Source organism: Phymastichus coffea, unplaced genomic scaffold (genome assembly GCF_024137745.1).
Source record: "Phymastichus coffea isolate CEN01 unplaced genomic scaffold, Cenicafe_Pcof_1.1 PCOF00062, whole genome shotgun sequence".
NCBI classification, from domain to species: Eukaryota; Metazoa; Arthropoda; class Insecta; order Hymenoptera; family Eulophidae; genus Phymastichus; species Phymastichus coffea.
The window spans coordinates 1,351,064-1,365,052 of record NW_026706873.1 but is presented as its reverse complement, the minus strand read 5'-3'; the positions used below and the strand labels follow the sequence as shown (position 1 = coordinate 1,365,052).

General features: G+C 32.5%; 3 protein-coding genes across 3 annotated transcripts; all 3 read left to right on the top strand.

Annotated features, from left to right (window-relative positions):
• The first annotated feature begins 1,227 nt into the window (after nucleotides 1-1,227).
• LOC131667015 (uncharacterized) lies at nucleotides 1,228-4,448 on the top strand. The gene is made up of 6 exons (XM_058940164.1): nucleotides 1,228-1,279; nucleotides 1,582-1,638; nucleotides 1,989-2,204; nucleotides 3,580-3,869; nucleotides 3,942-4,110; nucleotides 4,180-4,448. Exons 1-6 carry the CDS (start codon nucleotides 1,228-1,230, stop codon nucleotides 4,335-4,337), a joined length of 942 nt encoding a protein of 313 aa, XP_058796147.1. The 3' UTR covers nucleotides 4,338-4,448.
• Nucleotides 4,449-6,150: 1,702 nt separating this feature from the next.
• Nucleotides 6,151-6,684, top strand: LOC131667013 (uncharacterized). The gene is made up of 2 exons (XM_058940163.1): nucleotides 6,151-6,298; nucleotides 6,383-6,684. The coding sequence occupies exons 1-2, from the start codon at nucleotides 6,151-6,153 to the stop codon at nucleotides 6,682-6,684; spliced, it is 450 nt and encodes a 149-aa protein (XP_058796146.1).
• Nucleotides 6,685-12,757: 6,073 nt separating this feature from the next.
• Nucleotides 12,758-13,859, top strand: LOC131667012 (zinc finger protein 85-like). The gene has a single exon (XM_058940162.1). It carries the CDS (start codon nucleotides 12,758-12,760, stop codon nucleotides 13,697-13,699), a length of 942 nt encoding a protein of 313 aa, XP_058796145.1. The 3' UTR covers nucleotides 13,700-13,859.
• The last annotated feature ends 130 nt before the right edge of the window (nucleotides 13,860-13,989 follow it).

The window sequence follows — 13,989 nt, the reverse complement described above, 5'->3', positions numbered from 1 at the left end:
GATAAAAAATAATTATTCTAATTTTCATTCATATTATGGTTTTTGAAAATGTTATGTTTAGTAAAGTTTAATCGTAAAGTTAAACTTGTAGGTTATTACAATTCATCATTTAATAGTTTGACAGAGAAACGTTTCTAAAATGTGTGTTATTAACTATTAAATATTTATAAAATGAAACTTTGCTATTGAATCTCCTATTAATGAAAAAGGTATTATTGTTATAAATAATGATTCATACTCGAAAAAGTGAATAGTACACATGTATGTTTATTATAGTGATTTTAACTAAAATGTCATATTTATTGCCAATATTTCGTAACGTTCAGTCTATAGATATTACTGTGGATTGTACAATAAAATTACACTAATTGTCAAATCTATATTTTTAAATTTATAAGCTAAATATTCAGCATATTTTTCAAAATATTGGACTTTCTTTTTCGACTTCTATGTTGGTTCAAGATCAAAAATATGCTTTCGATGTACACATTACTAATTTGAGGCTTAAAATTGTTGTTCGTGTCTTGAAGTTGTCTTTATCATAAATATCTTCTTCTGTAACTAAAGTGCCCGTTGTAAATGTTGCATCAGAATGTTCCGTTGAAAATATCATGCTGAGAGCATTTTATAATTGTTATTCCAGGTTTTGAAGATATGGTCTTCCAGTGTGATAGGTGTCCGAAACAATACAAAACAAAAGGAACTCTGGTGCGTCATCAACGAAACGAATGTGGCGGTTTGCGTCAATTCGCTTGTTCAATTTGCGGTAAAAACTTTAAACATAAGCATCACGTCACTCAGCATATCGTTAGAGTACATCACTGGGGAAAACAACCTACATAAATGAAATCTTCATAGTTCTTCACTAAATACCGATATGCATTAATTATACAAATTATTTATTTATATTGTACTTTACAACTAAGAAACAATATGTTCGCGATATGTACAAAAATTTATCATAAAATTATTCTGCAATTAATTACTTCATCATTTATTCAGTTCATTCACCCACTCATATGAACCGATTAACATAATCATATATCATTAGGTGATAATCCTTCTACATTGTTATTAATCAGATTCAATTATCACATCCATTATTATATATTTGAAGAAATAAATCATCAAATTGAACATTACAGTCTTTTTGATAACCAATCTCCACTATATTACTCTTTCGCTAACAACATTATCTCTTGATGATATGTCAAAGTTTTAACGACAATGATTACGGATACTTTGTTTCTCATACCATTGCTGTGGTCAAGCGTGCTGAGTGAGAGCTTCTCTCACTCAACATCAGAAACGAAAGTAGAAAAAGCAGAAAAATACACCCTTGTATTAAAAAGAAAAGAAGTTTTTATTTTAGACTAAAAATACAATATTATTATAAAGTCATGTTGTAATTACTTTATTGCAATTTGAATTATTGAAATACAATTTCTGAAATAAATCAACAACACCGCAGCTGACTATCCGCAGGTATTTATTAAGTTATCCATTTTACTTCTGTTTCTTATCTCATTTCGACTGCCAATAACAATTAAAATAACTATTACTCAATTATTTGGATTACAGACAACAAAAATTCAGCCTTCGCCAAATACATATCTCCCACAGCGGCAGATCGTACCAGTACAAAAAGACACTTTTACGACACGTACGTTTGGAATATAGCAAAAAATCTCAATTATCGTGCAGACTCCGTGGCAACAAATTCAAGCACAAGCATCATTTAATCAATTACATAGCATCCCTTTACCGTTAGTAATATATATTGAAGACGCGCTACTAATTGTAAAAAAAAATGTAAAATAAAACTTTTCATTGTCAATCTCAGTCATATATATTATACTTCTTTACGTACATACTGACTAACTTGATCTTCACTTTATTTTCCACTAAACCTATTTTTCACTTTCCAATCAAACAAGAGGAAAAATTCCGTTGGACATATTACACGAACCCAATCTCCTTGTTTGCAGGTATGTTGGTGTCGATGCTGCTTGCTGGTGATTTTTCGGCGATCCAGGAAAAAGCTAAAAGGCCACATGCTTGCGTACGTTGCGGAAAATCTTACATGGCTGCTGCTTCTTTGAGTCGACATCGACGACTTGAGTGTGGTGTTCAACCGAGCGAAGTTTGCCACTTGTGCGATCGAAAGTTTAGGCACAGATTTGTACTGAAACAACATGTATTTAGTTGCCAGCGACGATTTTTTGCGAAGAAACCTACATGAACTTTCGGACAAGATGAATTGTTATTATGCGGAAATGCAATTAAAAATAAATAACATTTGTTTTTCTATGAACTAGTACAAACAGATTTTGATGATATTTTCCGGACAAATGAAAAAAAAACGGTGGTTTAAAATAAATATTTAGCAGATCTTCATCTAACGCGTTTTACTTCAGTGATTCCAGTCTGCGAATAATATACTTACAAAGCTTTATATTTAATCTGCTTTTTCAAATCCTTAGATGTATTTATTTGTAAAGTCAGTCGTAGGATAGTTGTCTTTTTGTAAATTTTATACGATAAAAATATTACATTATTTGTTATACCATTAAACAGCTCGCAAATAAAAACAAGTTACTTGTAAAATTGCTCCCTGCTTACTTAATTCTTGACTTTCATCACTGGATGTTGAATTTGTTATTTAATCTGTTTTGAAAACCCTACATAGTAGTAGAGAGTACGCCGGAAAAAAGTAAGATTGACTGTAACACGTTCGTGTAGTTTCTATGTAAATTAAATGTGTACGTCAATGTAGGACTTTCAAATCAGGACTTAGTAAATATCAAATCTCACTAATAAAACTATCATCTTTAACAGATTTTTACTCTGAGCTGACAGTCGATCCACTGAGTGAAAATACCCCTATAATGCCACGCCAACGAAATCGACGAGCACATCAACCCCATCAGAACTTCATTTGCGGCCAGTGCTCGAAAGGATACACTCGCATGGAAAATTTGTATCGCCATCAGAAACTCGAATGTGGTGTTCAGCCGAAATATAGTTGTGAACTGTGCTACAGATTTTTTTACAGACGATATCAATTGACCAATCACAAACTATTGAAACATAATATAGCACCTAGTCCAAGGTGGACCAAAGAGAAGAAGCATTGAAGGTTTTATTATTGCTCGTTCTAAAGTCATTCCTCATCAATTGTATTTTCTTTAACGTGCATATGATAATAATATGATGTAAAAATTTTATATGCTAAATTATAATTATGGATTATAATATTATGTCAAAGACATATACATATATACATGGTTTTCTACAAAATATATTTAATGATGGCAGATTTCGATTATCTTCACTTATAATGATTGGTCTATGAATAATATATATTCTCTTCAAAGTATTTACAATATATACATGTAAGGAAAATATTTAAACATAAAAACATATTTATAATATTTATAAATTATATCAATAAATCTGTATTTGAAAAGAAAGCGCTACAATTTTTCTTTACGAACAAATACTATAAAGAAAATCTAAATAATTTCTGCAGGATTTTCGCTTTACTAATCAATTCAATTTTTATTTCCCTTCTTTCAGATTTCCAACTATTACTGCTTGCACTCGAAGACATCAGCGATATCCTCAAAGAGATCTTACGGAATCAGATTAAAGGCTGCTCAGCGAAACTTACAAGTCAGCCTGTCAGTAAAGTTAATCAGCCTAAAACAAACGTCGACGTAGTAGCCGGTGACCTACACTTGGACACGATTTGGAGTGATCGCGAGTTTGCGGAAAAGTATGCACTAGAGCTACCTCTGAAAGAGCTTTGTGACTTTTTGATGTTTGATCAGATTTTGAAAGAGAACCCGGATGTACGGCGCGATTTTGTGAGTTGTTTGGATATTTTCTCCACAGAGTTCCCGGATCGACGTGAAAAGTGACTTACTTATGCGTTTTAGATGTCCATGCTACCATGTTTAGTCGATCGACACAATCTCATCTCAAAAAGTACTACGAACATCTTGAGAAAATTCATTTCGAGATCCGTTGTCATGAGATTCACCGTCCAGAAGAAAATCAGCGATAAAATCATTTTGAAGGACACACAGTTCTGCAAGTGTGCTGTAGGTAAGCCACGCGAAAACTTTTTTGTAAAATCTCTATTGCAGAATACCAATCGAACGAACGACCTTTCAGATGTGCTGATGAAAATGCACAGAGATAATCACAGTGATCTAGTTACTGAAAAAGACGTCTTTAGCGCGTTTGGAAGTTCGCTCAACAATGCCAAGGATTGGGACGGGTATCGCTCGCAACGCAAGGAGAAAAAGACATCTGATAACAATCAAAGTTGAACTGGCAGCATTTTTTTCTGTGATTATTACGTTGTAAACGTAACTATATATATTAACATGTGAAATGATGTGACTATTAGCAAGTACATGGATTAAAATTTAATAAAAATAAAAAAGTCTCGATTGATCTAAAACAATATTTTCTTCTATTTCTAATTTTGTTTTATTTAAAACTGCAACGTTCGATGCCTCGCCAAGCACAGGTATATCCATGCATTCCATAACTTATACTTTCACTAAGTCCATTGATATTATTTGTTTCAGACTTGTATCAACTCCAGAGCTTCAATCGTTTTCCATGTCATCAGTGCTCCGCAACATTCTCGAGAAAGGATAATCTACGCAACCATCTGAGATTTCAATGTGGTAAACTACCGAGATTTTGCTGTCCTCACTGTGGCTATCGAACTAAACACTCGCCCAATGTCAGGACTCATATCAAGAGGTTGCATCCAGGCTTGGATATTTACATTGTTGATCTTGAAAAATATAGACGGTTGTAAAAAGATTCGAAAATCCGCATCGTTTTTGTTAAAAATTTGTTTATTTTAACATGTATAAATCATTATTTTTTTACGTTCAACTTGAAGTTCAATAATTTCACATACTTTAGTGTTTGTACAACTGAACTAAGTTAGTTTAAATATATAAAAACTTAAATCGTCAGGATGAGATATTTATATAACACAATTTTAAATAAAAACTCTTATACAAAATTAAGGATTGACTTCTTACAATAAATTATACTTATTCCGCAGAGGTAAGTTAACCCAGAAACTAGAATACTACTCACAAGTTTCTCCAGAATGAAATGTAGTTACCATAAATCGTCTACCTGTATTTATTTTCCCTTTTATTTTAAAGCATGCCAACCAAGCTAAGCTTCATCACCAATCTAACGAATTCCTTTCATTCGCAGATGCCAATTGGGATTACCTTCGTGTGGTGGAAATCGAAGATATGTTAGCGTCTGGCAACGTCGTCCGTCGCCGACGCAGAGGCAGACCACCGACTGTTTCAGAGGACTTTAATGCTGCTGATCAACTCTTCCCATGTCCTAACTGTCCTAGTCGTTTCTCTTACGAACGTGGTCTTCAGCAACATCTTAAATATGCTTGTTATCAACGTCCCAGATTCAAATGTCCGTATTGCGATTATAAATCAAAGTATCGATACAATGCTTATAATCATACGAGAAATACACACAAAGGGTTGGATGTGTTTTGCATTGATGTAAAGGATGATCAAGGATTTGATGCGTAAAAGATGTTAAGATTGTCATTTTATTTTCGCGTGCGGCTGGAAGGAAAAGATATGAATCGTATTGTATTTGGAAAATCTGCGGTACCGAAACCAAAAACTTGTACTTATTGTCAATCTTGGATCAATCGGGTATGGTAATTATTTGATTGTAAATACCTGTTAACATAAAGATAATAAAAGAAATTATTGAAAATATTATCTTGAGTTGTACCTGTTTATTCAAAAAATTTTTTTATTATATAGTTTATAAAATTCTTATTTCATGACTTTCTTTTGAAAAGCGTCGTTTATTTTTTTATTATGTTAGAATAGATTCTTGAAGTCAAAATTGATTTTGATATCATTTAAAAATTCTTATCTCCTCTCGTTAAGATTTCACGAGAAATATTAGTGAGAAATTATTAACTTTCTATAATATAATTTTTCTAAAACATGATTCTAATTAAAAGTCATTTATAAATTAGTCTACTGCATGTGAATAGTTAAATAATATCTTATTTCATAAGAAAAACACATGTAATAATATTTATTCTATTTTTTAGAGTGGAAAATGGAGGAGTTTGATGTACTGGATGCAACGGGTACTAAAAATTTAGAGTCATATTCTACTTGCGACTCGCTGTATACTAATGAAGAGATTGAAATTTCACGGTTTAATCCTAATTGGGATCCTTTCAATAATAATAGTCAAGCTGACAGTAAGTAATTTTTTTTCTTAAAGCTTTTATTTCATACCATTTCGTACCATTTCGAAAAACTGATTACGTTATTCTATATTACAGAATTGTCATCGTTTCAATTTATCCCTACAGCTCGAAGAAAAGATGCGTTGAGACAAAATGTCTCCATCAAAAAATATCCTTGTTCAAATTGTTCGAGCGTTTACAACAGACAAGATAATTTAAGGCAACATATGAAATACGTTTGTAATCAAAGGCCCAGATTCAAGTGCCCCTATTGTGACTATGTAGCAAAATGGACGTTTAGCGTTTACGGTCATGTGCGAAACAAACATTGCGATATGAAAGTTGGTTACGAGCATGTAGAAAAGCCGGGAACAGTGATATTGTTAGAAAATCGATAATAATAAACACTTAAATACTTGCTATGTTACGTATTTATTTTTAATTATAAACTTAACAGTATTATAATTAGTATTTATATATTAATATAACTGTAAATACTAGCATAAATATAATATTAAGTGTATAATAGTGAGCCTACATAAAAATAAAACAAAGAAAAATGTATTTCACGAAGCCGTTCGATGACGTCACAGCCGCGATGACGCACAATGCGCTCGCGCACGTTCATAGGCGAAGATGCCCTTCTGGATAACGTTGAAACCTGGAATCTAATTGTGGAAAAAACACGGAACACGCGTATTGCTTTTCCGCATCTCCACACTGTTTTAACAAAGTTTTTGTTTACTTTTAATTTCCTCATCGTACGCAATACAAATAACGCTTTGCATACAAATAACGCTTCTCGCATACAAATAACGCCTCGCATACATGCATAGCCCTAAACACTCGCAATACAAATAAAGCTTAAAATTTACTTAGCCTTAAAAACTCGTAACACATTATAATTTAATCTCAAACTTGAAGCGGCGTAGAAAAAACAGGCAGCTTATCTTTTTTTATTTGTCACGCCTTTTCGGCTCGATCTTGTCGAACTTGTTGGATAATCGGTCTAAGTCCCTCAAACAAACAAAAAAATGGCTCGATGGAGACAGCGTATGTCGCGCACGTGGGCCCGTACTGGATATTTCGAATTTTGTTACGCGGCTGTCTCGTCGCTATCGTTCAGTTGGCACGTGGGCTCGAAAGACACATCCCCCGATTTTATGGCTTTCCGAGCACATCGTTTTTTTTTTGTTTTGTGTCACGCGTCCAATCCTTATTCTAATCCCATTAATTTTTTTCTCGGGAACAACGACACAGACTGCGACGTTTTTTACCACAAAGATAATTTTGCGTATATAATTCAAGACTGTTTTCATGTATCAACTAGTGAAATATACTTCATTCGATGACACCCGCTCATGTACCAATCCTACTAAAATTTTCGATATATAGTACTGTAATTCTGAATAGTCGTTATAAAGCCAAGAAAAATGCGAAGTAAATACTTCAATGTAAAAAACTAATTTAATTTAATTCTCTTCCAATACTGTAAATATTGTAATACACTTGTAACTCCTCTACCAAAAATTAATCTCTCCTAACATAATCTTCCTCTTTTCAGATCAACTGTACAACCAATTGACTTACGACCAACAGCCCTATACATTCGTAAATTTATCAAGCGAAGAAATTTTCATATGTCAGCAATGCGGCAAACAATACAAAAGACCGAGTACTCTCCAACGGCACATCGACTACGAGTGTGGTAAACCGGCGAGGTTTGGATGTACACACTGTCCGTATAGGACCAAACGCAAAGATTCGTTGAAGACACATAATGTCACGTGTCGAGGAAGAAGAGATAATTATATTTAAAGCACAAAGCACGAGAGCGCTGTGATTAGTATGTAACTATTGTAGAGATATCTTTGTATAATCTTGAAGAGAAATTGTCTTTTGTGATACACGAACAAGACTAATTGCATTTATGTAATCATACGATTGATATTAGTGGAAAAAGGTTTATTATTGTTATTATTATTGTTAATCTAACTTATCGTTGGAGAAGATTTATTATTTTCTATGCGTAAAGCTGAAGTATTGAGCAAAATAACACTTTCTCTCTCTCTCTCTCTCTTTCTCTCTCTCTCTTTCTCTCTCTGTTACAAATTGCTTAAATCAATTAAAAAGAACCGGGGGAATATTAATATCTTAAAAAACGAAGATAAATTTTATGTTTTTCAATAAATTTAGCGTTGGAATATCGACAGTTAAAAATGCTTCAAATGAAAATCAACTATTTTTGTAACGACTACTTCATCACTGTAACAAATTGATCGAAATATTTCTAAAATAAAATGAAATAATTAGCAAACCATAACTTCAATTTCTATTCTCTCCTCACTCGCGACTAACAAAAGCCATCCCAATAAATTGATTTGTACATATATTTTTATCTCGATGTCCGATACAACGTTCAACTAATTATCATATTAAATTTTTGTTCCAGATCCACTCTTCATATCCAATGCAGTTCCACAAGACAAACATTTCTTAAACTACGACCCTATTCGCGGAGCTTACATATGTGAGCAATGTGGCAAGGCATACGAGTACTCGAGTAATCTCGGTAGACATCAGAAATTCGAATGCGGAGTTCAACCGAGATTTTGTTGCGACTATTGCCCCTACCGGTGCAAACAAAAAGCCAACATGAAGAAACATGTGGCGATGAAGCACAGAGACAAAGAGATGAGATATACAGAAATTGAGTTTCCTACAGACATAAGTTTGAAGGGAGGATATGTTGTATGATATTAGAGTCTGAGTTAGATTGATTAGTTGTAGACATATACGTTTAAGGATCCCAGGATTGTTTTACGACACTATGTAATTCAGTATTGACGTCACAATCATCAATCGAGCTGGATATTATGTTTTTCAAATAAACTAAAATAAAAACATGTAAATTACGTATTTTATTTGATAATTTTTATATTTTCTCTGTATATTTTACTATCTTCTATAATATTTCGCAAATCAATCATAATCAATAATTTTAATTAATTTAAATAATATAACACGCAACGCACTTTATTAAAAGATCCTCTAATATTCATCCGTTTTCGTTGTTTTAGATGACACATTTGGCGAAGAGTTCAAATTTGTACTACAATCCAGTTAGACTATTAATCCGACTCGTCCCCATCGAGTCATTATCAATAACTAAGAAAAATACTAGAATGGCTGATTATATTTGCATATAGTGTAACAAATTTTACCAATTTAAAGAGGGATTTACGAAACATCCGCGTCGTTGCCCCAAAAAGCAAGTCTATTTCTGCGATTATTGTGATTACTCTACCATGTGGAAAGGAAATCTAATAACGCACGTAATTGTGAAACATACGATTTCGAGGAATTCAAAATAAAAGATTGTAACCACTTAGAAAAGCAGAATAAAAATATATTTATATGTGATGCATGTAACAAAGTTTACATAGCCTCCAGAACTTTGTGGGCCGATGAAAAGTACAACTGTGATAAAAAGCCAACTTTTTTTTGGAAATTTTGCGACTACTATTACAAGTTCAAGAGTAACTCTACCGTGGACATACAAGGTCGTCATGAATTTAATGCGAAATATAAGTGTCATAAATGTAATAAAGTATATAACCACAGAGTGAGCCTTGTGAATTATTATAAGTACTCGTGAAAGGATAATTATAATTCAATAATGTGATGAAATTGTTATGATGAAACGCATGATAGTTGAATCTATGAATAAAGAGGTAAACGCAGCTCGTATACTAATAAAGTATATCGAAAATTATATATATAACTGTATAATTGATGACTCTTGAGAAACAGTTTGTACAGCATTTGTAATAATTTTAAAGTAACGTTATACAGTTTGCTTATTAATACATGTTTTTCTCATAGAACAATGCTACACTACTAAAATCCTTAACTAATATGTATATACTCAAGTTTCTGAAATATATTCTATTGTATGTCTGAAAATATATTTATAAGAATTTCGTGTAAAAGCTTTTCTTTAAGAGAGGTTTCCAATGCCACTGACGTTTTTAAGTAAATTAAGTATTAACTTTAATTCGTTTTACTTGTTTCAGATATTGAAATATCGGAAGAATTCAAATACTCACCACTTGATGCGCAACAACTTCACGTACTTACCGACCCTCTTTCGAGTGTCTCATCGAAACGTGCCGTTGGCCACAAATGTCCAAAGTGCAATCAAACTTTTAAATGGAAGGAAAGTTTGTATCGACATTTGCAGGAAGAATGTAGCAAGCGACCGAAAGTTCCTTGTGATACTATCAAAAAAAAAAAGGTTCTCACTAAGCTCAATGATGTTTGCAATTTGAAGAAAGATTACAGATGCGAAACCTGTTTTAACATGTATAGATCGAAACAATCTCTAAATCGACACAAGAAGTATGTGTGTAGTCGAAAACCGAGATATTACTGTGAACATTGCGGTTACTCTAGCAGATATAAAGGCATTGTTTACAAGCACAATCTGTTTACACACGATATATCAAAGGATTTAAATATCGTCGATGAACAATTCCTGAAGGATTACGTATGCGAGAAGGAACCGTGTTATTACTGTGATCATTGCAATTTTCATTGCATGCAGATAAAAAGACTCATCAGGCATCTTGAGATAAAACATGGATTTCCGGAAAACAAGATTATCAAAAGCAGCGCAGGCTAATCCAATTAATGTAAAAGTAATTATTATATTTTGTTTGCTTCCATTAAATATTTCTGAAGCTCTCTATGTTAACATTTTTTTCGTTTTGGACTATATATTTATTTGATTTCGAAATTTTATACGAGACTACCGTGCCGTTTGTTAAAACATTGTTACTTAACAACTAATTGAATTACTTGATATTACTTGCAACATTGTATAATGGTATTAAAATTTTTTAAATATTCATTTTTCTAAACAATATTTTGGATATATTTTTATTCTACACATTTTGCACATTAACGTACAATTTGCACTACTTTCTAATTATGCTTACGTTATGAAAAAAAGTATGTTATGGTTATATATCTGTTAGTCGATTGTGTTTTTTTGTTATTATTATTGTGCTCAACTTACTGAAAATTTAATAAAAGAATTTATGTATAGTTTCTGTTGTTTAAAAAATTTAAATTGCGGATCAATTTAGGTATATCCCACCAGAAGCATTACAATTTTATACATATGACTAATTTCTCTTACGTTTACATTAGATAGTATCAGTCGAAACACATGTCACATTTACAGCAAAATGTTTATAGCCGATGGATTTTTGGGCACTTACGTAAAAAATTTAGAAAGCAAAGTATCTAATTTTTCTAGCAATAATAACAAAAACAGGTAAAATCTCATCAAACTTATTGAACAAAGAGTCAATTATTGCAGTTTAAGAAAGGAATTCGAATGCGAAGCTTGCGTCAAAACGTTCATTGGCAAAACTGGTCTTGAACATCGTACAAAACATCCAAATGTGAGCATTACAGTTTCTCGGGCTCGTGAAAAATAGATTTTATCATTCTCATTAAATTGGAAAACGAACCCCCAGAACATTTAAATGAAAACAAACAATAAAGAGCGACAAACGAAGCAATACGTGTGCACAGCTTACGCCGAAGATTACATCTGGAAATTAAATATGACACTACATAAAAAGTACGAATACGGCAAGGCTACACGATTTTACTTTTGCAGATTGAAAAGAAATCTCTGCAGGTATATTAAAAGGATGCATAATGCTTTAAAAATCTTGAATGAAAGTAACGAAAAGGATACAGACAGACTTAAAAAGTTATTCGAATGTGCAAGCTGTAACAAAATCTGGTGTGGTAAGGTACCAAATTACTTTTGACTATATTGTGACTGTTCCTCAAGCGTAAAACTTTGAAAAACCATGTTAGACGGCTTACGGGCCAGTTCTAAATGCAACAAGCAAGTTAAAATGTTCAAGTATAAGTGTCACTTGCATCAACGTGAACTCTATGATTATCAAAATTAAAATAAATGCATTTCGATTCATATTAGTTAAAATTTGATATGGACCAGATGTTTTTTGTTAAATTACAAGTTCTTTATTTCTTTTTTATCGACTACAAGTCATCTGCCTGAATGAAAAGTAAACTATCTTCATCGAAAAAAGAGGCCGAAAAATATTATTAATGTTAATAATATTATAAGTAAATCATATCTAACGAATTCATATGCTTTGCACGTAATCCACGCATTGCATACGTAATAATAACCGTTTTGTATCTATTTGAACTGATTCGCTTTGATTTTATACGCTGGTAAACATGTTGTTAAAAAAGATAATATTTTAATAACCAAGTCTCCAAAATATACTGTATTGCTTAAGCCTTTTATCATATACTGTTTAATTGAAAGTAGTTATTGGATAGGTGTTTTTGAGTCGTCTTGCTATATGATTAACTCAAAGACAGACTAAATATTATATGATTCTAATATTAACCTGAATGGTTTTCTTTGTTTCAGAAATTGAAATCGAGGAAGAATTCAAGTACATTCCACCAGAGGCACTGCAATCTTACGTAAGCATCAGTCCTCTTTCATCGCCATTAAAACGTGCCAGCGGTCACAAATGTACCAGGTGCAGACAAACTTTTAAATGGAAGGATAACTTGTATCGACATTTGCAAGAAGAATGTAGTGGGCGACCGAAACTTTCCGGCTATACCAACGAAACTAAATCAAGTCTCAGTCAACAAAAAAGCGATTCTAGTTGCAAAGAGTACAAATGCGAAACCTGTTGCAAAACTTACAAATCGGAAGATGCTCTAGTTCGACATAGAAAGTATGTGTGTGTCGAGAAATCGAAATTTTTTTGTGATCAATGCAGTTATTCGAGTCACCGAAAAAATAACGTTGATAGACACACTCGATACAAGCATGCTCTTTCGAATGATGCACCACTCGAAAAGCCTTATGTGTGTGTGACTTGCGGGAAAAGGTACAAATGGAAAGGGAACCTAACTCAACATTTGAGACTAGAATGTGGCAAAAAACCAGGTTTCTTCTGTGCCTTTTGCGATTTTTGTTGCAAACAGAAAGGAAGTCTTGCCAGGCATATTGGATTCAAACATGGATTTGTCAAATCCAATAATAACAAAAGCAACAGTTCGGTGTCGATTGGTGTGACATGCGAGAAGTGTGGTAAAACCTATGGTTATTTAAGAAATTTGTGGTATCATCAAAAGTATGATTGTGGCAAAAAGGCAAGCATATTTTGCACATTCTGCAGCTACTCCTGTAAACACAGGGAAATCTTGAAAAAGCACATTCAAAATCAACATCAAAGAGATGATTCTGTGCTTAGATACTCGTGCATAAAGTACAATAGATCGTACAAATACCAGAGCAGCTTACGTTCCCACGTAAAATACTTGTGTCAAAAATAAAATTAAAAGAACATCTCTTCAATACACTATTCGTGATTAGTTTATCATGAATATTAAATTTGTAGATGTTTCCACGGTATAATTTATTTTACTTTGGACTAATTTTTTTAAAATATTAAACTATCTACAATGTATGATTAAGTACATACGGTAGCGAACTAGTTCACCATTTCTTTAATTGTAATTACACATTTATTTACTTTTATAGATTTATATATATGTATAATATGATTCTTGATAAGACATTAGTATTAATTGATTTATTACTAACTAATTTATCTTCTATATAA